The sequence below is a fragment of the Balaenoptera musculus genome, chromosome X, assembly GCF_009873245.2.
Source record: "Balaenoptera musculus isolate JJ_BM4_2016_0621 chromosome X, mBalMus1.pri.v3, whole genome shotgun sequence".
NCBI classification, from domain to species: Eukaryota; Metazoa; Chordata; class Mammalia; order Artiodactyla; family Balaenopteridae; genus Balaenoptera; species Balaenoptera musculus.
Window position 1 is genome coordinate 95,078,251 of NC_045806.1, and position 26,103 is coordinate 95,104,353.

At 44.1% G+C, this 26,103-nt stretch overlaps 1 protein-coding gene across 5 annotated transcripts in view; it reads right to left on the bottom strand.

The window, feature by feature from the left end:
• Positions 1–26,103, bottom strand: part of AMOT (angiomotin) — a 59,348-nt gene that overhangs the window by 18,662 nt on the left and 14,583 nt on the right. For 2 of the 5 annotated variants that reach the window (XM_036840515.1, XM_036840516.1), the window contains exons 3-8: positions 25,631–25,779; positions 22,814–23,747; positions 16,089–16,590; positions 11,133–11,277; positions 10,209–10,301; positions 7,527–7,672 (exon numbers count right to left, since the gene is read on the bottom strand). In XM_036840515.1, the coding sequence (XP_036696410.1) occupies positions 7,527–7,672; positions 10,209–10,301; positions 11,133–11,277; positions 16,089–16,590; positions 22,814–23,685 (1,758 nt within the window). In that variant the 5' untranslated portion in view covers positions 23,686–23,747; positions 25,631–25,779. Of the gene's footprint in view, positions 1–7,526; positions 7,673–10,208; positions 10,302–11,132; positions 11,278–16,088; positions 16,591–19,872; positions 19,893–22,813; positions 23,748–25,630; positions 25,780–26,103 lie in introns of those variants that run through there. The other 3 variants (XM_036840517.1, XM_036840518.1, XM_036840519.1) reach the window with 3 other exon arrangements.

Here is a 26,103-nt window from a genome sequence, read left to right on the forward strand (position 1 = left end):
ATAGATCTTCTTACTGTGTTGCCCTCTCCCATCTACACACAAGCACATATGCACAGATGAATACACACACACACACACGCACAATCAGTCCATCTGACATACAATTGCTATAACAGACTTGCTCAAGTAGAACATTATGGCACTGTCTTATTTAAGAACAAGAGCAATCTACTGCTAGCACATCCATTGAACTACTATTGATTAGGTACCTACTATATATCGAAGGCAACTTTACACCTCCTCTCACTTCTTTAGACCACAGCTATTCTTTCTCATCCATATTTTAAACCACTTGGTATTTTTCAATTCACTCCCTGATCTACTGTCTCATTGTCCCCTGTCTGTCCTAGATATGCCTCTTAGAAATGCCTTTATCAATGTTCTAGGCTCCTACTGCCTTACAATTCTACCAGGCATACTATGCAAATGATCAACCTTTGTATTAGTCTGATCATTTCTTCATCCTTCCTCACCATATCAGTAAACTCTCTAGGAGTTCTTCCTGAATAATCTTACCTGACCTTGATCGCTGCTTTTCCCTAGAGCCTCTTATAACGTGCACTCTATTAGCAGTCATTTTATAAGATTTTGTTCAAGTGTGGATTCATTCATTCATTCATTCAACAGATATTTACTGAATGTTTATCACACACCAGGCCCTATTCTACATCTGAGAGCAGTAGTGATGCAATGGGAGGCAAGACAAAGTCTCTGCCCTATTGGAGGGCAGTATCCCATAAGCCACTTAAGGGTAGGGCCCTCTATTTTCCTTCATATCTCTCTTAGGTTCTAGATCTAGTTCATTTTTCACTACACTCTTGGTGACCAGTTAATATTAAATAACTGTCAAATACAAAAACAAAGATGAGCAAAGCATAGCTTAGCTATAACACTGAAAATATAAAAATAATAAACACACACATTCATAAATGTATTCACTTTGCTTGGAAAGTCAAGATAAGGGTTTCAGATCATTCCTATTAAGAGATAAGTTTTTAAAGGGGAGTCATAAAATTGGGAGGAAGAACAGCAGGAAGGCAACCTATTGAAGAATAGAGCAAATACTCTTGAGCTCAATCAATCATGTTTTTCCATTGCACTTCTGCAATAATTTGAACCCATTCCCAAGCATTTGGCAGATCTCTTAACCCCCTTCTGACTCAGGAAAATCTGATCCCTGCAAATGAATACCACGTGATGGCATCTCTTCCCTCCTTCCAACAACTGCAGATGTCTTTCAAATTTATTTTTTCAAGGATGGCTATATACAAAATTACCTCTAGGTCCCCTAAAGCTACCCATTTGTCTCAGCCATTTGTAAGGAAGTGATTTAATCATCAACCTTCTCCATTAATTCACTGGTGGACAAAGCATAGTATGGGATATTTTGGAATTAAGAGATCTGGGTTTTCTTCTAGATGTATTACTAACTGTATAAACTGTCTGCACTTTAATTTCCTACTCTACTGAAACTTCCAAGCTTCATAGTAGGGATGTAGTAAGTATTTGGAAATATTTTTGAAAGGTTAAAAATACATGGTAGGAATGAATAGGCAGAACACAGAGGATTTTTAGCACAGTGAAAATATTCTGTATGATACCATAATGATGGATACATATAATTACATACATTTACCAAACCCACAGAATGTATACTACCAAGAGTGAACCCTAATATGCACTACAGACTTCGGGTGATTATGTGTCAATGTAGGTTCATCAGCTGTAACAAATGTACCCCTCTGGTGGGGGAAGGTGATAACAGGGGAGCATGGGTAATGCTGTACATATGTGGCAGCAATGAGTATATAGGGAAGTCTCTGTACCTGTCCCTCAATTTTGCTGTGAACATAAAACTGCCCTAAAAAAGTAAAGTCTTAATAAATAATAAAAAATATAATATGGATAGAGGGGGTGGGCTACTATTATTAGGTAGATGAACACCAATATATACACACACTCTGATGACTAAAGGACATTGAGACTAATAATACAGAACTAAGTCCAGTGTCACAGAGGCCATCCTTCATTATGTCTGATTTTCATCTTCCCTTCTATCGCCCAGAACTCCAAACACTTATGGTGTCACAAATGTCACAACCGAAGTGTACTTTCTTTGCTCCTCTCCTTCATACAACTAAGTTATATGTTACTCCATGAGCCTTCAGTGATTTCCATTTGATCTTATTTAGCCTTGCCCAGGAGCCCATGGCTCCAAGTAAGAGTTCCCTCTGAAGCAATTTGGTAACACTACCCTGGTATTAGCAAGTTGCCTGTGTCCATTGCCAAGAAGCTGTGGTCCACTGGTAGATATTAAAAGAATTGAAGAGTAAAAAAAAAACCACGCCTAGAAACTTGCTACCAAGGGAATGGAGTTCATTCTCTTAAGGAGGCTAAAGAAAAATACACAAGACTTTCAATTTGGGAATTTCAAAAGCCAAAATCATAGGAAAAACTGAGAAAATCAAGCTTTGAGAAGTAGCTCCACCTCTATTGGGGGTGGGGAACATAATTTCTTATACTGAGTGGAGCAATACCTACTTCAAAGAAAATATGCTGCCATAAATATGGGAAAAGTCATCCTTAGATGAAATGCCCTTCAAATAAGTCAACAGAACACTCTGGAAGATTCCTGGGTAGATATGTATTTTATCTGAATTCCTATCAATACTCTCAATGCACACATAATTCATACCGTCAGATCTTCTATCACATTTATAATCCATCATAACTATTGTATGAGTTTTACCTATACCAACAAAATCCTACTGTTTGAGGATTATTTTGGATTAGACATATAAATGTCTATGCCTAGGACATCTTCCTCTAATATTGGGAAAGAAGGAGACTAGTTACGGTGCTGTGTGGATAGGTGTGATAGCAGAAAATGATGTATCTCTAAAACCAAAGAGACAAATCAAATAAATGGCAAGAGATCTAGAAATAAGAGAAAGTATGAATCATGAAGAATAATGGTGGAAATGAAGAGAAACAATATGAATTTAGTTTTGGAGAATTGAGAGGAGTGGCAAAATGACTCTGGAAAATGCACCTCCACTAAGAGTTTTCACTGCAATGTCTAAATGTCTGCACCAGACATTGCAGTTGAGAAAAGGTTAACACTTGGGTCCTTTTTTTCCCCTGAATCTCTGTGGCTGTCAATCTAGCCTAAAGCCAAAGAACAAGGCTCGCTGGCTCTTTCTGCCAGCCCTCCCACATTCCGCTCTATCCCCTCCTATGCACTCTGCTCAGTAAGCAGCCCACCCGCAGCATCTTCCCTCTTTGATCTTGCCAGGGCCTTTTTCCCACCATCCCTGAAACAATTACCCAAGCAGTGGCTCGGCTCTGGATCATCATAAGACAGCAGCCGGCCAGAAGCCTGGGCTGCCTTGAGCCTTGTGAGTGGATATGCCAGGCATCTGTCAAAACTCTCCAGTGAGGTCAGATTAGTGGGGGGCAGAGGGAGGTCTCTTTGAATGGGAGAATACCATGGTTGCTGTAGGACACAGAATTCTTTTGACTTGGAGTTTAATGAACCTCCACTTCAACAGGACCTACGTGTCCCGAAAGATAAGGGCAGGGATGGAAAGGCACCATTTACGCCAGCCAGCTGCCTGCTGCATAAGCTGTAGATTGGTGGCAAGACCTGGATTATAGTGAATCACCAAAAAACAGGTCTGCTCTTTAGAGTGCTATCCCCTTCCCGGCAAGATACCGTATCCCTCGATGTCAGCAGAGCAGGGTCCGTGAGAGAATCTGTGCTGAACTTGGAAGAGGAAGGAAGTTGTGATTGCAGGAGAAAGTTCTCTGTAAGCCTGAGGCACCATTTCTGTATAGAGCTTAGAGCACAGTGAATGTTGAGTGTCATGGGCAAAAGACTTAATAAGATTAGAAAGATGGAATGGATTTTAGGGAAAGTATCTAAATGAGGACGTTGTAAAGAGAAAGACATAAATATATGCAAGAGTCTTCAGACCATTAAAGTAGTCATAATCGTTCCCTAACCATCTTTTTTTTTAAATTGAGATATAAATGACTTGTAACATTACATGAGTTTCGGGTGTACAACATAATGAGTCAATATATGTGTCAACCTGACCATCTTGATGCAACGCAAAATAGTTAAACCTGAGTGGCCTTGCACTTAGTAGGCTAAGAAAATACTCCCTAGAAAAAAGGCTTAATTTGGGAAAGTTCCCCTAATTCTCATTTGCTAAGTAGACTAGAGAGGTTTTCCCTAGAAGAACTTCTAAGGAAAATGCATGGTGCCATTTGTAAGCCATAACTAAATTATCTGTTTCTATGAGACATAGGCAGGCATCTGACATATCGCTCTGCCTTCCAACATGACCTGACTTGAGCCATCTCCAACAGATAGAGGGATATATTTTCTATTTGTGAATACTCTTACTGATTTAGAAATGCTCACTAATTTTGTGAAGGAATCACAATGAAGAATCCTTACTAGATTAGTTCCAGGGCTAACCTACTCACCTTAAGTACCTCCTAAATGTTCTGCACTTAAAAATTTTACCCCAGGAAAAATGAGACCTAGTGGGGGTTGAGTCACAGCAAAAAAGCAAAACTTCAGTTATCAATTCCTGTCTTTGAAGATAAGGGAAAGGAATGTTTTCCTTTGAATATTATGGAGGAGATAGGACAAATACCACCCAGGAGCAGACTCAGCTCTGATAGGCTACTAAAATGAAAAGGAAAATAGGACCATCAAAGGTTCCGCCTCCTTTAGCAACAGCAGCTCAGAATTTCCCAACAACTAGACTCCGTGCAAAAGAAAAGGTTGGATGAGGACTAAAAAATTAACAATAATTGATGAGTTCATGTGAGATATCTCTGACCACTAGATGCCATCATTCAATCCTAGCCCAATATTTAGAGCTTCTTCTTTAAATTGTAAATCTACATATTTTGGAGCAGGGCCTTGGAAAATGACTAAAAATCTCTGGAACAAATTCCCAGAAAAGCCTCAGAAGTCTGAAGCCAGAAATATATGTCAGGCAACTGTTTCAGTGAGGGCTGCCCGGTGGGAACTACAGACTAACTGGTTGTTAATCATGGAAATAGTATACCACTGAGCCCTCAGACACTGCAAACCAAGATGGTTGCAGAATCTTTGTATCCATTTATCTCCAACTGGATGGGCACCCTTCCAGGAGGGGCAGTGGGGCTGTATATATACCCCAATCTCAAAGCAGTCCAGACAAGCTTCTCATAGTCTGTTGAAAAACAGGGGTCCAATGGGTAAAGCAATTTCTTTTCAAATTAAAAGATGCAGAGGTTACTAAATCTGAACAGGCGCCCACATTTTCTTTTTGGGAGTGGAACCAAAGGATGATTCAGACGGGGAGACAGGCAGCAGGGTCTAGGGAATGAAGAGTCATGAGATTCCAGTTTTATTCCTGGCTCTGCCCAAGACTTGCCATGTGACCACCAGCAAACTACTTCTCAGCGGGTCTCTCAGTTTTCCCTTCTCTAAAAGAATACAGTCTTATCCCCGGTCCTGTAATTTACTCTGTCATTTCCTTGCAAAAAGGGAAAAGAAGGGAATATATGAGGTATGGCGAAGGGCTGGCTAAAGGGTGTGCTAAGCTCTTAAGACCTGGACACCAAGCATGTACAAGTATCCCTCACTTTCAATAAAGCAACTTGGCAGTATTTCTGATCTAGACAACTGATGAAGCAGAACATCAGCGTGACTTTATACAACCTGAAGTTTAACAATTAAGCAATTCAGGTTAAAGGACATCATAGGTTAGATGGCATCACCTACTAGAAAAGCATGAGCCCACAATATAGCTCCAACAACTGTGTTAACACCCACAAAAGAAATCAAAGGATATCTGTAAGTCAGGAGATCTTTAAGAACTAGACATTCTTACTAAGGGAGAGGAAACAGGCAATGAATGAAAGTAGGAAAGATACCTCACCTGCAATAGCCAGAATGCTCAAGGTTTGGTCACTAAACGCTTTTTTAATCTCAAGTTTATAAAGATTTCAGCATCTTATAATGGAGGCTATTTTTTTTTCTTTTAAAACAATTCCAATTTTAGAATAGACAAGTCAGTGAGATGTGAAATTTTCTTTACCAAGTTACATTTTAGCATCATTTTTTTTGCTGGAATATACCCATTCCCTGAAGTGCAAAACATCTAAGACCTAGTAGTACTCCAATACAATGACAACTGACAGGCCAGCAGCAAAGTTCCCTCTATTTCATATAAACACAGCTTAGTGTTGCAATTGAGTAACATCTACATTGAGAGTAATCAGATACATATTAATCAGATGCTTAGTAGTCTGGGGGCCCTTGCATTTGCCAAGGAAAGGCTCCATCCTTGCACACAAATAACTGAGAACTTCACCCTACCACATACCTACATTCCAGAACCTAGCCAGTAAGAGCCAGGGCAGAGCTCTTGGCCTACCATAAACTGTAAATGGTCCTTGGATCCCATCCTGTCCCAGGCACCCCAAGATTGCTTCTATTCAAAAATCAATCTGCAAAATAAATCCAACAACAAGAGGCATAGCCCTCAAGATTCATTATTTTGCCTGAGAGGACCAACTTCCCACTGAGCATGGGGAGACAAGGACCATTCTGATTTCAACATCCTTGGGGTACCTTAAAATATCCGGAATCGGGGCTTCCCTGGTGGCGCAGTGGTTGAGAGTCTGCCTGCCAGTGCAGGGGACACGGGTTCGAGCCCTGGTCTGGGAGGATCCCACATGCCGCGGAGCGGCTGGGCCCGTGAGCCACACCTACTGAGCCTGTGCGTCTGGAGCCTGTGCTCCGCAACAAGAGAGGCTGCGACAGTGAGAGGCCCGCGCACTGCGGTGAAGAGTGGACCCCGCTTGCCACAACTAGAGAAAGCCCTCGCACAGAAACAAAGACCCAACACAGCCATAAATAAATAAATAAATAAATTAAAAAAAAAATCTCTGTATCTCCTATGCCACATAGTGTCCGCACAAAGTATTTATTAAAAAAAATATATATATCCGGAATCCTTTTCTAGCCCTTCCAAAATAAAGCTTTAAAGCCCTGTAAGAGCAGGACTATATATACATACATATATATATGTGTGTGTGTGTGTGTGTGTGTGTGTGTGTGTATACATACACACACGTGTACATATACATATGTAAGTGTATATATATATATATATATATAAAATCTGTCATAGGCTTAATTTAAGGCAGGGCTAGGTACACAGTCAGAACTTAGGGAAGGCGGGTGGTTAGCTTATTATATGAATGAGCAAATGAAAATTTATCCTTGACCTTGGTGACTTTCTAGTCTGGAGCAAAAGGAAGGCACTTGAAGAGAAGAAAAAAGAAATCAAAGTCTACTCACATCAGCACAGTTATAACTAGAAGTAGCAGATGGCACCTTCCTGTTGGGGGATGACGCAGCTGACAGTTCGCCAAAGTGGGGGGCCCCCAGTGCCCTTGGTTCCCCAGCTCTTCTACCCTCAGGCTCATATGCTACCCGAGGAAACTACACATACCTCTTCCTCCAGCTTTACCACCTTGGCCTGGGCGTTGCTCAGGGCCTGGTCTCGGATTTCGATGTGTCGCCTTTGGTCCTCGTTGGTAGAACGGGCAGTGGCCAGCTCCGCTTCCAGCTTCTCCTTCTCCCGCTGGCTCTCCTTATCTATCAGGACATGAAATATCAATACTGCCATTCCAGAGCTAGCTCAAAACCTTACCTGAGCAAAACTGACAATCATACCCATTACTAGACGCTCTAAGTGTTCTCACACACAGCCGCAAGAACCAGGACACCAAGATCTGGACTCTTATCACTGGCTCTACCACTAACTTGCGGTATAAATTCAGAAGTCACTTAACAATGGTGGTTGTGCAGAAGCAGTGAGAAAGTAGATGTAAAAAGTGTTGTGGAAAGTATTATACAAAGAAGAATATACACACATACACATACACACACACACATATGTCAGAAGAACAGGTAGGCTTGTCTCCTCAATTTTCTTTCTTCAAACAGTCTTGTCTTGGCCAATGAGCAGTTGAGCCTCCACAAATTTTCCCCATTGTTTCCTCATGACAGTATATTAAATCATTATAAAAATGGTATTTCATAAAATGCATAAAACCGCAAATCCCACCCTTTACTCACTAACATGATTTTCTAACTGAGGTCAATCCACGATCACATTGTAGCTACAGATGACCATGACACATGTAGTTATGCCTCATGCCTTTCTAGGTCCCTCCCCTTTTAACTAGGGCAGACCTCATACCAGAAACTCAAATGAGCGGTTTTGATTCTCATTGGGAGGTAGAGTGCCCTTCCTCTCAAGACATTGATACATAAGTTTGTAGGAAAGACTTTAATAGGACAGCCTCACCTTCCTTCCCACTCTGACTTTACATATCTACTCAGATGTACCTTGGGAAGAAATAAACATCTGTTGAATACTTATTGCATACCGAGTATTGTACTAACTTAATCCTCAGAACAGCCATACACGGCAGGTGTTGTATTATTCTCTTCTCCATCGTGCATATGAGAAAACAGAGCCTCTGAGGGCTTGAGTAACTTGCACCAGATCCCACAGTTGGAGAGTAAGTAGTGGAGCCCACACTTAAGGCCAGGTTGTTCTAAGCTTTTTGTACTGTACCACACCGCCTTCTCCTAGGATTGCGTTGGTCTGGCCTCTCTAGGGGGCCTTTTCAAGAGGGCTTTCTTGGCTCCTGACATACTTCCAATCATGTGGCGCCCTGTTGACGCCCAAAGGCAAAAGAAATTAAAGTCATGTCCTCTCCCCTGCCTACTAGGTAGAGTTCACTTTTCCCTTCTAGAACCATTTGACAGTCTTTCACCCTGCTGTGAATACAATTTGACCTACTAAATTACCACATTTTATAAACCAGCAGCAGAACTCCTAGGACACCTGAAATACCATCTCCATGCAGGGAGAAGTGTGAAGTAGCAGATCCAGGGCCAAGAATCCATACATTTTCTGTTTAGTTTTATACTGGGAGGCTGCCACGCTCTCCACCAGTGAAGTAGCTTCCAAGGTAACTGTGACACTGGCAACTTCACAACAATTTACACTAAGCACTGATGACACCAGAAAAACTACATTCCTTTCTCTAAGACATACTGACAAAGGAACAGGAGGCTCAGGGAAATGAGGAAGAAAAAAAAAAAAAAAGCCCTAGTTCTAAAGCCAAAGCACAAGAGAGCAACCCAGGAAGGGAGGGAGATATTGTTAAGTGAAGATCAAACAACTTGTAAAAGCTGACTGGAAGCCGCATGGAATGACTTGAAAGGGTCATGTGGAGGCCCAGCAAAGATGGGACCTGACAAGTCCCCATCAAGCGCTCCTCCAGCTGGGAACCGCACTGGTGGAGGCCAGGGGTAGGGGACACCAACTATGGGCATCTGCAGGAGTCAGGGTAGATCATCTGTTTCCCCCGAAATTCACTCTCCCTATGGACTCAATCCACTGTGTAGTTTTTATTGCTGGTTTTACTGTGGCAATTGGAAAGAATGAGGCATTGTCTAGCTGGGTGGAGTCCATTAGGGACCCAATAAAGAAGAGGATTAATTCATTGTCAGGGTCCTAAGAGTATTTCCAGACAAAGGAAACACTATTTAGGAGGAAGACATAGCTCTGCCCTCCCCCACACCCTCCAACTCCACACCAGAGTCACTAGTTGAGGCCTTAGCAGTGGTCTCCGTCCAGCTTCCCTTGTAATCCCCCAACATAGAATGATATGATATAATACAGGGTGTTTAAGGGAGCCCCAGGTACAAGTTGGGTATGCTAAGCACTAATCATCCATCCTGCATGTTAATCCCATCTCTTCCAGAGCCAACACATGGAGCCTTCAACGATAAATCCCTTCAATATTAAGGGACCCCAAGTTTATCAAGGTCCTTTTCAGCTAGCATGACAAAAAGCAGGGATTCCAAGGGGCTTCTCTGTTTCAATACAGAAGGAGTTATGTTGATGTGACTAGATGTTGCAGCAAGCAGCCTTCTTGGCCGGAAGGAAAAGAACACAATCTCCCAACTTCATGCTTGAACAGGAAAAAGAATCCTTAGATGACATTCACTCTGCCCTGGCTGTTCTAGAAGGCTAAATAGAACTGTGTAACCTTTTCATACACCTCACTCCCACCCACATATTAATACCTGCTGCTGAAGCTTTCAGACTTACTTTTTGCAAAGAGCTGAGAGATGGTTTTTCTGGTATCTTCTGACCCCTCATATTCCTTCTCTGCAAGCTGCTTGTTGGCCGTCTCTAGACGCTCTGTGGAATTTGGAGACAATCAACAGGGCCCTAAGGACAAACTTCCAAGCACATGCTATTTGCCCTCTAAACAGTGATCTTGGGCAAAACAAGCATGTCTCTTCTTGTTACACAAGAAGGGGTGACACAGATATAGGTTTGCAAATGTGGATCCCAAAACAATACTAGACCATGACGGGGAAGGAGGAGGTGAGTACTTTAATACTTTCACTCCTCACTGAGAAAACCTTAGTGCAGATTTCTAAATTCCAACCAAGGAATCCATCCCTGAATATATGATAGCTTTCATTCACCAGGAAAAAAAAAAGCATCAAAGTTATTACAAAATCTTTAAACCTGGAAAGGAAGAGAGGTAACACAGACTATGGGGACAGGCCAAGTGGGTCCAGGAGACCCGGGAGGGATACTGTCTGATTCACACATCAGTTCATCCCACTTTGATTAAGAAAGCTTAGGACCACACACTATTGTAGTCACAAAAACCTAGCCTGGTCTATGCTCTGCAATTTGCTGACTATCCTAGTGGGCTGGACAAGACCTAGAAGCCTCGCCATGTGCTCCTTAGCTTAGCCCTTCCCTTCCCCATCCTTTTTTTTTAAATTGCAGTATAGTTGATTTACAATGTTGTGTTAATTTCTGCTGCACAGCAAAGTGATTCAGTTATACATATTTATATATATACATTCTTTTTTTATATTCTTTTCCATTATGCTTTATCACAGGATATTGAATATACTTCTCTATGCTATACAGTAGGACCTTGTTGTTTACAGTAGGACCTTATTGGTCCCTTCACCATCTTGACTGATGCTTCAGAAGTGATTCCCTCACCTCTCAGATCCCTGTTGAAGTCATGCATCCTCCGAATCTCGCCCTCAAGCTTGTTTCTCATGGCTTTCTCCAGGGCCTCTCTTTTGGAGGATGACTTCACAAGGTTCTCATATGCCTCTGAGACACGCTGGATTTCTGTCTCCACCTGAACAACAACAAAAATGAAAGATAGTGATGATGATAGCAAGTTGATGGGGAAGACGATCTGAAAACATATATGTAAATCCTTAATGAGAACTTCTCCCAGGGCTTTACAGATGGCCAGGAGGCAAGCATAACACAGTCAGATGAGAAAAGTTTCCTGGAAGAATTTCTAAGTTCAACTTTGAGCTCAGTAATTAACTCACCGGGTCACGAGATTTCCTCAGGTTAAAAACAAATACATGTTTCTGCCTTCAGAGAAGGTGGTAGGAGAGGATAAATTTCATAAGTATAGTTATAAATGATTTTCCTTTCCAAATAAGAATTTCTTAATTTTGAAAATATTAATAATAATGTATATAGTTATTGCAGAGCGTTCGAAGGGCTTTCATATGTTTATTTCAATCCGGGATGATATTGGCCTACACAAGGGTACCTCTCCCCATTTTAGCAGAGAGAAGACTTCAATGGCCTTTTCTAGAGCAAGTCAGTGGCAGAGGTGAACCCTAAAAATCCTAAGCCTCAGCCTCATGTAGTTAGTTCAGTTCAATTTAACAAACATTTACCAGGGGCCAAGTATTACAAGAACTCTTTAAAGCACTGTAGGGTGTGTAAATATGAATGAGGACATTATAACTGCCCTCAAGAAGCTTTCAGTCTAATCAAGTAAAAGAATATAGGGAAAGATACATTATTAAGAAAAGTAGGAGTAAAGTTATAAAGTGTAGGGGAGGAAGAGGTTATTCCTGCTTGGGGGTGAAGTGAAAGGAGAAGAATTTCAGGGAGGAGGTGGCATTTAGAGTCGGATCCTGAAAGCTGGGTCAGATTTCAATGAGCAGAGGTGAGGGGAAGGGTATTCTATTCTGAGTGAGCGAATGCATTCCCAGAATGACCAGTAGTCTCGTTTGGCTGGACACTGTGGGGTACACAGGGGGAAGCTGGTGAGATCTGGCTGCAAAGACAGATTGGAGTCAGATCATAAAAGGGCTTTAATGCCAGGCATTTGGACTTTATCCCGTAGTCAGTGGGAAACCAGAACAGATTTTTTAACAGAAACTCACGATCAGAGTTGTTAACAGAAACTCATGATCAGAGTTGTGTTTTACGACACCCCAGCAAATCCTGTAAAAGAGAAAAACACACACACACACACAAAACCTCAAAGAGAAAGGGTCCTGCCCTGAATCAGCCCAAATCAGGAAGAAAATAAGAAATTAGACTCCAGAGTCTTTCTGGAACCAGTAGAGTTTCATTGCACATATCACAACCACAGAGATATTTGCATATGATTTGTATACGACAAGTAAACCTCATGGCCTATTAAGCAATTTTCAAATAAAATTTGACTCCTGCAACCATTCTGCATTCCTTCTCAGCTTTCCACTATCCTCCTTAACAAAGCTCAGGGTACTTCATGGGGAGAAATATCAGGCCCCCCGTGGGAGACTCGGAGAAAGGTGGGGTTACCAAACAACTTAGATTCCACCTGTCCCAGCTCCAAAATGATGCCTGAGGCAGGACTGCCTGCAAACAAATGAGGATTACAACACAGAAAAGAGCAGACTTGAGAGTGTTTTTCTCCTTGCAGATGGCACCAAGATAGCAGCACAGAAGGTGAAAACTGGTGAATGGCATTTAGAGACAAGATCTGCAAGGCCTGAGCCTGATAAAGCTTTTGCATGAAATTCAAGTGCTCAGTAGAGAAAATACACATTTCCATTTGAAAGAGCAGGCTTGGTATTGGTCTGCTCTGGGCAGCCTTTAGGGTACAAGGCTTTCCAGTGCCCCACAGAATGCCACACCTGGAAGGCAGTCCCCATTTTTTGTTTCTTTGTTTGTTTATGGTTTTTTATTGAAGTATATTTGATGTACAATATTATATGTTACAGGTGTACAATATAGTGATTCCCAATTTTTAAAGGTTATACTCCATTTATAGTTACTATAAAATATTGGCTGTATTCCCTGTGGTGTACAATATATCCTTGTAGCTTTATTTATTTATTTATTTATTTAATTTATTTTTGGCTGCATTGGGTCTTTGTTGCTATGCGTGGCTTTCTCTCTCTAGTTGTGGCGAGCAGGGGCTCCTCTTCTTTGCGGTGCGTGGGCTTCTCACTGCGGTGGCTTCTCTTGTTGCGGAGCATGGGCTCTAGGCACGTGGGCTTCAGTAGTTATGGCTTGCGGTCTCTAGAGTGCAGGCTCAGTAGTTGTGGTGCATGGGCTTAGTTGCTCCGCGGCATGTGGGATCTTCCCGGACCAGGGCTCGAACCCGTGTCCCCTGCGGTAGCAGGCAGATTCTTAACCACTGCGCCACCAGGGAAGCCCTGTAGCTTATTTTATACACAATAGTTTGTACCTCCTAATCCCCTACCTCTATCTCTCCGCTCCCCCTTCCCCTCTCCCCACTCTTAACCCTAGTTTGTTCTCTATATCTTTGAGTCTGCTTCTTTTTTGTTATATTCACTAGTTTGTTTTGCTTTTAGATTCCACATATAAGTGATAATGTACAGTATTTGTCTTTCTTTGTCTGACTGATTTCACTAAGCATAAAGCCCTCCAAGTCCATCCATGTTGCTGCAAATGGCAAAGTTTCATTCTTTTTTATGGCTGAGTAGTATTCCAGTGTGTCTGTCTGTGTGTGTGTGTGTGTGTGTGTGTGTTTGTGTGTGTGTGTGTGTGCGTGTATACATACCACATCTTCTTTATCCATTCATCTGTTGATGGACAGTTAGGTGGCCTCCATATCTTGGCCATTGTAAACAATCTTGCTATGAACATTGGGATGCATGGATCTTTTTGAATTCGTGTTTTTGTTTCTTTCGGATATATACCGAGGAGTGGAGTTGCTGGGTCATATGGTAGTTCTAGTTTTAGTTTTTTGAGAAACCTCCATGCTGTTTTCCACGGTAGCTACACCAATTTACATTCCCACTAATAGTGCACAAGGGTCCCCTTTTCTCTCATCCTCGTGGAAGGCTGTCCCTTTACTCAAGCTGTTCAGAGGACTCTTTCAAGACGTTGTACCGATCCTTTCCCTACCCTCTTTGTAGATACTGTTCCCTCCAAAAGGGCAAGTTGTACATCTGTCAACAGGACCTTCCAGGAAAAGAAGTCACAGAAGGGCATATCCATTGGTTTGGTCTGTGGGCAGGGGAGAGGGAGGATGGTGGTGGGTTTCCAGACTTATTCAGTCTACTTATTCCCCTCATGAGCCTCGGACCTTCTTCTTTTTTCTAGTACTACTAGCTGATATCTACCTTATTCTCCCCACTTTCCTTGTCCTCTTCTCCCCCACCTGTGCCTCTAATGCACTGCAGCACTGGGTCGGCCTTCACTTCTCCCAGCACTCAAGCTGTCCCGATTACACCTGGTTGAGGCATCTTTCCCCATACTGGGGAACAAAACAACAACCCAAATCCTATTCTGCTCCACTTCCCTGCCACCCACCCTCCCCCTCAAAAAAAAATTCACCATCCTCTGGCAAAGAGCGCCTGCAGAAGATCTGGGTCCATCCTTTGTTTACTGCATCAAAGATGGGGCCAGGGCCACCATGAATAGAGAGTTTAGGGAGCGGTGTCAACTGTTAAACCTAATCAGCCAAAGGGCCAGTCTTCTTCTAGTGTGTGAGTATGATTAATTTATTGTACCAATGTGATGGGGGTCAGGTATGAGAGGAGGGAGAAAATTTTAAATTGTGGGCGAAGCTGGGAAGAAACATTTCTTATCCAACAACCCCCATCCAGAATTGGGAACATTGGGTAGGTGGTAAGCATTTTTTGCTACATAAAAATACTTAGCTGATAGTAAGCCCCCCTCTTCATTAGGACCCAGATCTGGTGTTTACATATTGTCAGCTTCATTCAGGCCCCTGAAATTTCCACTCCTGGGTATCTCCTAAGGACAGAGTTGCTGAACAATACCAGGCAACATTCCTTCCCTCCTCCACCTTCACCCTCACCTCCCTGAACAGTCTGCATTGTCGGGAGATCAAACCACAGGAGCTCCACAATGACAAAAGCTGTAAAGAGGCTGCCAAAGGCATAACCCCATTCACCAACAGCCACTGGAAGCCAAGAGCTAAGGTTCCTAGCTTAGGGCACTCAAGAGCTAAAGTCCCAGCTGCAGTAGACTCAGGAGGGGCCCAGGAAAGAATGTGAACTTGGGACATACACTCCTTTTGCTACTTCCTCAGCCTAGGGCTGTCACCTGTCACCCAGCTGTGGTGCTAAGCCCCTCCTGCCCCACACACACACCAGAGAAAGAGAGCAGATGTTGAATTTGATCTGCAGGGAAGGACCAAAGCAAGAAGAGGGAAAAGGAAAGGGTGTTGAAAAAGGGTTACTGTGAGAACTGCCACTCGGAAAAGTACTCTAAGCCCTTTCCAGAACAAGGCAGGGCAGGATCTAACTTCAGTGGTGAGATTTTTCTGGGAACTATGGGTTTATATTGAACATTCAAAATCAGTATTTGGGAAAATATAATCAAAAGGAAAAGTCTTTATGCTGGCAGGTCCTTCACCTACACAGACCTCTCCAGTGTTCTTGACCTTCTGAAGCAGTTTCTCTGCCTTTTGTAATTCTCAAACACTCAATTAAGCTTGCTTGAGGGCTATGGTGTCTGTGAAATGTTACTTCTGCTAGAAAGACAGGCAGAAGGCTTGTCCAAAGTTTGCTCCATCTATAACCTTGAAATATAAGAGTCCTGAAGACGCGCCCATAAGTCATGCAGAGACCCACAAGTGGAGACTTTTACATCGATATTAAACCAATAAGATTTCAAAAAGACTCAAATATCCCCATAGGGGGGCCTCACCTTCTGCAGTCTCGCCACCTTCTCGTAGCATCCTTCCAACTCCTGCCGCAAGTTCCGGTTCTCATCTGAGAGAATCTCAACCATCTGCTGGGCTCTGGAAACAATGGCAAAAGGGTCGGCTGGCATTGGCTGATACGAAGCAGACGACTGCTGAGCCCGAGGCATAGCTGAATAGGCTTCTCCTGGCTGCTGCTGCTGCTGGTGATGGTGGTGATGGTGTGGCGGTGGCGGCGGCTGCGGCTGCTGCTGACTCAGGCCAGGCTGGGGGAGACGGTAATGATCCCCCTGGTGAGCCTGGTTAGCAAGGAAATGCTGCTGCGGCCTAGGCAGGTGAGCTGAGTGGTCTCCTTGGTTTGGGACCAAGGGGTGTTGGGCAGGAGACAATCTAGTGGACGGTGGAGACTGCAGCAAGGGTAAGGAACCCCCAGACGTGAGGGAAGAAGTAGGGCTGTGAGGCTGAGAGTTCCGGGCTGACAACGGCAATGAGATGTCCTGCGTTGGCCTGGAAAACACGGAGGGTGTGCTCAGGTTAAGCTCCCTCTAAAGGCACTGGGGAGAGGGGCACAAGAAAGGGAGACGAGGAGGCTCCCAGGGCCCCCAGGCAGCTGAGAAATGAGGAGCAGGAAGGGTCAGACTACGGGGTCCTGTGAATACCTGACCGACAGAGGTGTGATCCCGTGCAGGATGGAACCAGATGATCTCAAAGGTTGCTTGGTGAAAATCTAAGTGATGCATCCTTGTACACTGGTTATTCAAGGGTAAGCATTTCAAATTCGTCTTCAACTAGGTAACTGTCACCTCAGGATTTCAAACTAACCCTTTGCTGGCATTCTATATGTGGCCCAGCACACAGAAAGAGTCACAGTTAGAAAGTTCGTTGCACTTGCGCAGAAGGAAACGGCAAACCGTCGTCAGAACAACCCTTCATCGTATTATCTGCAACTCTCTTGGATAATTCATATAGTCACAAAAAATTACTTGAGGATATATAGATACTTATTACATTAGGGACACCAAATAATTATTGTTGATTACAGTTAATAATTGAATGATGCCTTTTAGCAGCAATAATCCCAAGATTTGGAGGGGATTACAGGCAACACTACCATACTATTTTTGACTTAACTGAATCACAAAATGTAAGGACTGGAAAGGCCTTAAAGAAATCCTTTAGTCCAAGTCTGTCATTGGACAGAGGGAGAAACTGAGGTACAGAGAGGGGAAGTGATCTGCCAAATATTACAGAGTGAGTTAGTGGCAGTTCCAGGGTAGAACCTGAGTCCCATTTTCTGGTTCTTTCCACTACTATAATGCATTGATTTCCACCGATGTTCAGATTCCCAGCCTATTGCTTATAGAAAGTTCTAGAAAGAGAACTTTGGTACATGGTTTAATGTGACTCTTCCATTTTTGTACCTAATACTGGACTATCAGCCACTAAGGGAAACAATCAGAGTATGCAGATGGATCACTTCTACCATCACCACGACCAGGAAGAATATGTCGGTATACACTGAAAACAAAAAAACTTGTTCACCCCCCAGCCCATGCCCAGCTACCCTCATATACTCCCACATCCTGTGGATGCCTGTCCTACAGTTGATATTTCTCAATCCAGGGAAGACAGATGGCTAAGAGCACAGGATTTGGATACCAACAGAGTTTGGAGACCTTTCCTACTGCTTACTAGCTGTGTAACCTTGCTCAAGTTACTTCATCTGCATGAACCTATTTTGTTCCCGAGGTCACAAATGAATTACAAAAATACTGGACTCTTCTCAGTTTTGATCTCCATAGGAATTACAAAGAGTCTCATATCTACCTCCCAATGAGAATGGTTGACCCTGTTAGTGATTTTACTTATGGGATATCCACTTAATCTTTGCACTAAATTGCATAAAATTTGTGGTGAAACTGGGACGAATCACCAGGAGCAATTAACTTTTAACAGGCATTCCAGATGCTAAAGCACATCCCTCCCACACATACTCCAGTTGTCATTACTGTTCATTTATCTCTCTCTACAAGAGATCCTCACTATGAGGGATTTTTACAGCTACAAAACCATTCCAAACACTTGCTCACAGATATCCAATAACCCAGATGTTCGCCAGAGCCCTCAAACCTGCTCAAGCCGAAGGTTGTCTCTCAGCCCCATCAATGCGTCTGGTGTACCCACATTCTTCCAATTTCACACATCTGTCACTATAAATAATTGTTGAATATTGAAGAGGGAAAAGTTTTTGTAGACAGAAGAATTTACATGGTTTTTATGATTACAACTGGAAAGTTGCTACCATACATAACCGTTATGTCGAGGAGCTCAAAGCACTCATTCAATCAAAAGCCTGGGAGCTGTTTATAAACTTATTTGGGGGAGAGTCTTCCTGCATTTTTCATGCTGTGGATCTTCAGTTTCCTCAGAAGTAAAATGGACTATGTGCTCTCCTTCCACTTCTAGTAAGAGCTATTATAATTTATATATATCCCTAGAGTTAAAGCATGATGTCCTGGGATTTGTCGGGGCTTTTGTATATCTTGCGCAGAAAAGAGGGGCTTAAATTTCATGTTCTTCAATCCAGCTTTCAAATTTTAAGGGGTAAATGACCATATTAACCTTCATCCTCAGTGCCACGATTTGGAAACCCAAGGCCCGGGAGGTGTTCTCTTTTAAAGACTGAATGCCCAGTTGTGAACTGGGCCTCCTTCCCACAGCTCCCCTGGGTCCCATCAGCAACCCAGACCTCTCTCTCAAACAGACTGGCCACTGGCCTCCCGCCTGCCCTGGCCTCCCTCCTGAAAGGCCCCTCCATGCCCTGGACAGAACATGGCCTCCCAGGGGCCTCGGGAAAGGAGAGACCACAAGATCTCTGGGAGGAGGTCTCCAGAGTAGGATAAGCCCAGGATGGCAGTGGCCCCGGCCACGACTCTGGGCTCTGCCTAAAGATAAGTGGAGAAAAGGCAGCTGCCCCTTGGGTTCCCCAGGCTGGAAAAGGGAGCAGACTTCAGTGCACCGTGATGTTGGGAAAACCAACGCAGTCCGCCCCTGGCGGGTTTGCAAACACGAAGCAAGGTTTGGGCCGTCGCAAAAGGAGAGAAAGCCCTCCAGCCAACGAACTCCATCTGGACTCCGGCATCCGCCCACCATGAAAAAGTAGGACAGTATTAACACTCCTGTGAATTCCCCCCTGAGAGAAGGGGGCTGAGGAATGACGGGAGTGGGAGCGAGCTGGGGGAATGTCAGAGGAAGCAAAACTACACTCAAGATTAAAAAATAATCAGAGTAACAGTAATAATAAAGGTGGCAGCTGGGTGAGCGGCACACTCCCCAGGTCCTTCCACTGCACAGCAACAGGAATCTCTCCCCACTGACACATTAACCAGGAACAACAAGCCGCCTGTAGACAACACAATCACATGATCCCATGGACGCCCTGACCTGCCTCCCTGCCCCTTCCCTCCCTTCATCCTTCTCCTTCCTAAGACAACCTGGGCCCCAGGTGCTCTGCGGAAAAGGAGACCTGACATACACGCAGGACAGAGGCCAGTGACCAAAATCAGCATCTCCTCAAAGCCGGGGGAAATCTCTCCCAGAGACAGCTTGTGAGGACACAAAGGGAAAGCAAAAGCAGATCCATTGAGCTGACACAGCAACTTCCACCCTGCCACCTCTCTGACTGGAGCCCCTGCCCTTCCCAGACACACAGCCCCCCACACACACCCCCAACGCACACTATACACTCCTGGCCTACACGTGTGCAAGCCCGCACATGCACACTCTCACCAGAGCAGGTGCCAACAGCCTGGAACCCAATTTATTCTCCCCACAGAAACTGTGCCTTTCCCAGGCTCTGTGATGGTTACTCTCTGAATCCTGGAGAGGGCTGCAAATTCCTGATTGTTTCTCTTGCACAACCAGCTCCGCTCTGAACTACAGAGTTAGGTCACCCTTAGATTCCACTAAAAAAGGATTTCAAGAAACCTCAGATCTGGGCACGATTTCAACAATTGAAAGGAGGTGGCCGCTTTACAAACAGAAAGGATTTAATTTTTAAAAGCAGTTGATAAATGTATAAACCCCGGATGCAGAAAAGGCTCAGCACTTAGAAAGACAAAGATTCAGAAAAGTTTTAATTCTTCAGATGGCTTGGCCTTGTTTCCCATCTGGAGTTCTGGGCATTCAGGATATTTATTTTTTAAGTGGGGAGGAGGGCATAGGGAAGATGAAGTAATAAAAAAGTCGGTTTATAACGTTTTGTTCATTTTAACAGCAAATCTCTAGCATTTCACCGCACCTCTAAGGGCCAACAAAGGTTTTTTGAACAACAATTTGTTCAAAGAGCTTACTCTGAATCTTGATCTGTAATTTGTGGATTAAGAACTAAGGATTTTGTCTTCTAATCGTTTGGTGCTAGCGGCAGTTACTTGGAAAGGTACTCACAAACTGTCCAGCTAGTTGGTTAAAGGAAATAAAGGAGGAAAAATGTGCCACCACCTAAAAGTGGTATAATTACGGAAAGCAATTCAAGGACCTCCCCTTGCCAGTAATTTGTCAATAGGTGCCACACCCTCACCCCAGGCTCTGCAAAAATTTTATTGCCAGTGTTTGTCTGCTGCAGACCCAAAGCTCACAAAGAGCATCTTCTGGTTAGGATTGTCTTAGGCTTGATTATTCTTTGAGCATATCAAGCACCCTATTCCTCTCCCACAGAGGAAAAAAAAAAAACTGTTCCAGCAAACCTGTGTATTAAAATACCGCTCAAGAGAGGGTAATCAGCGTGGAATCTACCGCTTTGGGGAATAGAGCGAGAGAGCCACAGATAACATAGGAGGGAGGAGAAAATACAAATACCTTCCGGTTAAATATATGCAGCTAAGTTTCTCTGGTGGTTTAATCAGTATGGGGAGGAAAAAGAAAAATCTCTCTTTGGGCTCCTTAATATTTATTTAGGCAGATCAAAGGGCTTTTCTATCTAGCTTCAAACACTGTGGGAGTCATTTCAGATCACAAACAATGCTGGTGAATGAGTTCTGAAAATAGCTTTCCTGGGAAGGCGGGCCATGTGTTGAGCGGGGCTTGGATTCTGCTCCACACCCCAGCCAACACTCTCCCCTCCCACAAGGCAATACACTTACAGCCCACTCACATACAGGAGGGAGGCCCACACACTCTTCCATGCTGATGAGAAGAGCAAAATAAAACCCCCCAGCTTCACTGCCATGTTGCTGGTTTGGATGGGTTTCCATTAAGCTAAGCAGTCCAATGGACCAACCCCTCCCTGGGTCTTCCGTTTCGTTGGGCAGATGGGAATTGGGTTCTTGCTCATTTAAACCGGAAGGGCCCTGTCCATTACCCCATTTCCTGTTTCTAGCCACTTATCAGACGTTAGGCTCCTGCCCTTTGAAAGCTGCACAGAGGAGGTTGAAAAAGGTTAGGAAATCAGCCTGGGTTAAGGAATTAAAAAAATCCTAAACTGGCAAAGTTAGGGGTGGAGCCCAAAGTGAATTGCCTCTGGCTAAAAAACAGGACCTAGAGGTGAAAAAAATGAAATACCAGGAAATGCCAGGTGCATTCTCTTACCTTCACCCTACTCCACCCCCTGACTGCCTTCTTTCTTGAGTCACCCACTATACTTCAAGCCAAGAGACTCTTTCCCAAATGAGTAAGAGGGGACAGGAGGCAAAAAGTTAGGCATCAAAGAGATCACAGGCCTCGTCTAGGGGCTGCCTATAGAAAAAAGCCACCCATAACTACCCATGGTAACAAGGCAGGAATACCACACATAACTGCCATCATTTTTGCCCAAGGTTGAAACCTTCCCTCTGTCCCATATGCTTAAGTACTCCTGACTGGAGACATGGCCCCAACGGGAACAATAGGAACAATGAACAGAATCATAGAATCATAAGGTCTGGTTGATACAGCAATGAGTCAATGGGTCCCTGAATAATTCAGAAGTACATTTAGGAATTAATGAATATACAAAACAGTCCTCCTGAACTAATGGCAAGTTGTACAGAAGCCATGGGAATATTTTTCCTTCTGCATTTTAGCATCTATATGATATGAGGTGAATTTAACTTAGATGTTTAAAAATGTCACCGGCAGCTAGCAAACTCTCTACAGAAGAAAGATGAAGCAGTCCAGACTTCATGAACTGCAAGGAAGTACAAGGCAAGTCACATTCTGAACCTGCACATATATAGTTCTCCCAACAATAATATCTGGATGTTCGTTTAGTGTCTGAGAACATCATACAAATTCTGCAGAAAGATTTGTTTGCAAAAATTAGTGAGGAGAGCTTTGTGGAGGAGAATAAATGAAAGTGATAGGATATTCCAGACTCAAGCGCTAGATAATTTACTTCCCCTCAAAGAAGGGCTTAATAACTCACAAGAAGAGGAACACTGACTCTTCCTTCAATATCTGAGGAGACCGGACAGCGAAAAGCTGCTGAAATCAAGACTTGTGCTCCTGTTCAGCCACTAGGCAGTTGGGGCCATGCTCAACCTATAAAGTCAAGGGTATGTTAATACAGGGCTAGTGACGGCTGAAGAGGCTAGAAATTCAGGTTGGCAGGAAATTTGCTAAGCCAGGGGCCAGCCATGCACTGCAGAGTTTGTTATACCAAACACCTGCCCATTCCTTCCCTTAAGATTCCCAACACACAGCAGAAGCTGGTTGGGGATGAGGTCAGGGAATGACAGAAAGGGAACTCTCTTACCTGGCTGCTCCATACTCAGGGGGATGCTGATACCTCATCAGTTGCCCCTCTGTCCTCCCTGGCTGGTTCAGACGATGCTCACTATAGACGTGCCCTGGCTCTTGGGGCTTGCACACTACAGATTGGGGTGGCATGCCCTTGAAGGGATACTCTGGTGGGGGGCCTCGGTGTTCCATGCCCTTCAGGCTATGCTGGCTGGGAGGTGGCCCTTGGGCCTTGTAGAATTCACTGGAACTTGTGGGATTCTTGTAGAGGTCATTGGGTTGTGGTGGGGAGAGGGGAGCGCTGGTAACAGGCGGATGGGCCTTAACTCCGCTGGTGGCCAGTGACATCTGCATTAGTCGTTCACTCAAGGAGCGAACATGTCCTTGCTTAAGGTCTCTGAGTCCTTCATCCTGATGCATCTTTCCAGGATTGAGCCGCTGAACTGACGGGCGTCCCTCAGTCCTCATCTTCTGGTTGGTCACTCCAGTGACATAGAAGGCAGCTCCGACACTGGCATGCTGTTGGCCCCGAAAGTACTGGGACTGGACCTTGGCCTCCTCATAGGTCGGGAGTTCCTCATTATTCTGCATTCGAGGGGAAAGCTGCTTCTCCATGATGATGTTTTCTGACTGGATTTCCTGCCCCTGGGGTTCTTGTCGAGCAGCATGAGCCACAAGCTGTTGGTGGTGGTCTTGGGGACTCAACACATCATTCTGAGGGCCTGGGTTCCCACTGCCACTGGGGAAAGGAGGGCCGTTCCCTGTGGCTTGCTGGTGTATGGCAAGCAGGTTGCGATTCTCATTAGGATTGCCATAGCGGAGCTGCTCTTGTAGCAGACGCTGCAATACTGTGGTTCCTCCACTTGGCTGTTCTTCAGAATTTCTCATCTCTATTGCTGGTGGTGCCTTGTGAAGAGAGAGAGAAATTGGGCACCTGGGCTGCCCTTGACCTGGGAAGGGGAAACAGGAAGCTTAACATCCAGGTGATGGATAAATCAGTCCTCTAAAGGGGAAGAAAATGAGTATTTGGGGGTGAGGATTCCACTGCAGAGACAAAGTAGAGAACTGAATCTAGAATTAATCGGTTAATTGTTGGCGGCTTCTGGCTCTAACATGGACATGACGAGGAACTTGGAGGCATAAGAGCCCTCTGTTTCCTCTTTTACTTTTAGCCTGGGTTAAGTATTCAATCTTGACTTAACTGTTAAAAGCACTGGGGAAACGTGAAGCAGCCAAGTAGGGTGATCAGAGAGGGCAATTTTCCTAGGTCCTTACAAAGTTCATCTCTCTGTATTCTACTGAAATGAAAAATCCAACTCTTATGGTTGTGGCAGCGGGGGAAGGACCGTGAGGGAAATTACCCCATAGGCAGGATCTGTAAAGCTGTTCAGCATGTGGAGGGAGCTACAAAATGCCAAATAATAACTCAAATAAATAAAAAGTGAAGAGAGCTTGGCTTGCACCAGATAGAAATGATCTCTGCTTGATGCAAATCTTTTTCTCTGATCTCATAAAACTCTGAAACATATCTTTTTTTTTTTTTTTTAATCCTTTTGGTATTGTCCATTTTGGATACTCCTTGGCTTAGTAAGAGAAGGGCTTGGGATAATTGTTATTGACAAAGTTTCTCTTTCAGCCATCCAGAAATAGTCATTGAGAATTTGTTGTTGTTGTTGGGTAGGAGGAGCTTAAAGGGGAAGCCCTCTTTATTTGAAGTGTGCCACTGACAGCATTTAGAAATTGAAAAACTAAAAGGTCATCCTTCCGGAAAGGGTATGATTACCATATCCCTTCCCCCACCCCAATTCTTCTTAGGGAAATAATATGGGCTGAGTGAAATGGATATCAGTAGTAAAGACAACTTAAGACTCAAATTCTAATCATGCTATGGGTTTACAGGTTAACCTAAGCAATTGATTCCTCTCTTCTTGTCTTCCGTTTTCCCACCTGAAAAATGGTAGTAGGCGACCTCTCTCTTCTCTCTCTCTCTGCACAGCATAGTCTACGCAAATTCATTAGAGGCTCATAAAATCTTTGGACAGAATCTGTCTGTCATGTTAAGTCCTGCAATTCAATACTAATATTCAATAGTGAAACTTTCACTTCAAGGATCTTAAGTAGTGTTGGAGAATGGACATGATGTCACACAAAAAGTCACAATTAGGTCAACCTAACCAGCCTCGGGTTCCTAGATGAGAACTTTGGAGTCCTGGCTCCCAGGCCCTGACTTCTATGATTTGAAATAGTCTCCAGTCTCTCTGGAAACATGACCCCCTTTCCTTTAGTCTTGCAGGGATTGACCCAGAAGATGCGTGTGGTAGATGGAAAAAGGTCATCCCCCCTCCTTTTGCACTTCTTGCATGATTACTGCTACCTGGTTTCTAATTGTTCTATTGAGCAGTTTCACCCCACAGCTAACCTTCCAAAGGCCCCTTTTAAATGCCATTCATCATATTTTGGGGGGAAGTACGCACCAAGGGGCTGAGCAACCTGCCCTTAAGTCCACTTTCCCTCTCTCGCAGTGACCCCCTGGGACTCCTGTACTTAAACTGTCAGATTGCAATTTTCTATTAGGCTGACAGGTATAACATATAAATTTCTGCTGGTGCCTGAAACTGGAAAGATGACTAGAAAACTACTTCTCTTCTCTCCAAAAAATAGAAATGGGAGCATGCATGGTTCAAACAAAATCACTTAGAAAGCCTTCCTCAAAGGCAGGGAAATGCAGACTCTGAAGAGCGCGCCACCCCCTCCCACCCCACACCCGCCCCGCCCTGCACACACCCGGGCTTGCACGCACACACCGGCACCCACTCACACCGATGGTCCATACCTATTTCTGCTTTCTTTTAGGCTTAAAGCCTTGCTCAGGATAGGGAATTCTTGCTTATGAGCAGCTCCAGAAACCGCAACGGCAGATTCCCTCTCCCCTAACACTCAGGTTCAGGGTAAGCGCCGCCAAGAGTCCAACCACTGGTCACTCTGAAATGGTCAGGAGGGGGAGGGAGGGAGAAATAAAAACGTCGTTTCTATTTTGCCACCAATGGCCAACAGTTAACCAAACCAGTCCTTCCAAGGGGATGACTTTACCTCCCGTGTGCTTGCCTTTTACGTGAGTGGCAGAGTCCATTTCCACAAGGACAAAAAGAAACCTCACTCTCCAGCGGCTGTGTTCAGGGGGTCGTCCAGTCTCCAGGGGATGGAAATGTTCAGGATTGCTCTGCTCTAGCCTCACAGCCCCCAGGAGCAGCTGCTTCCATTCTGACTTGGAATGGTAGGTGACGACAAAAGCTATAACCACTGTCA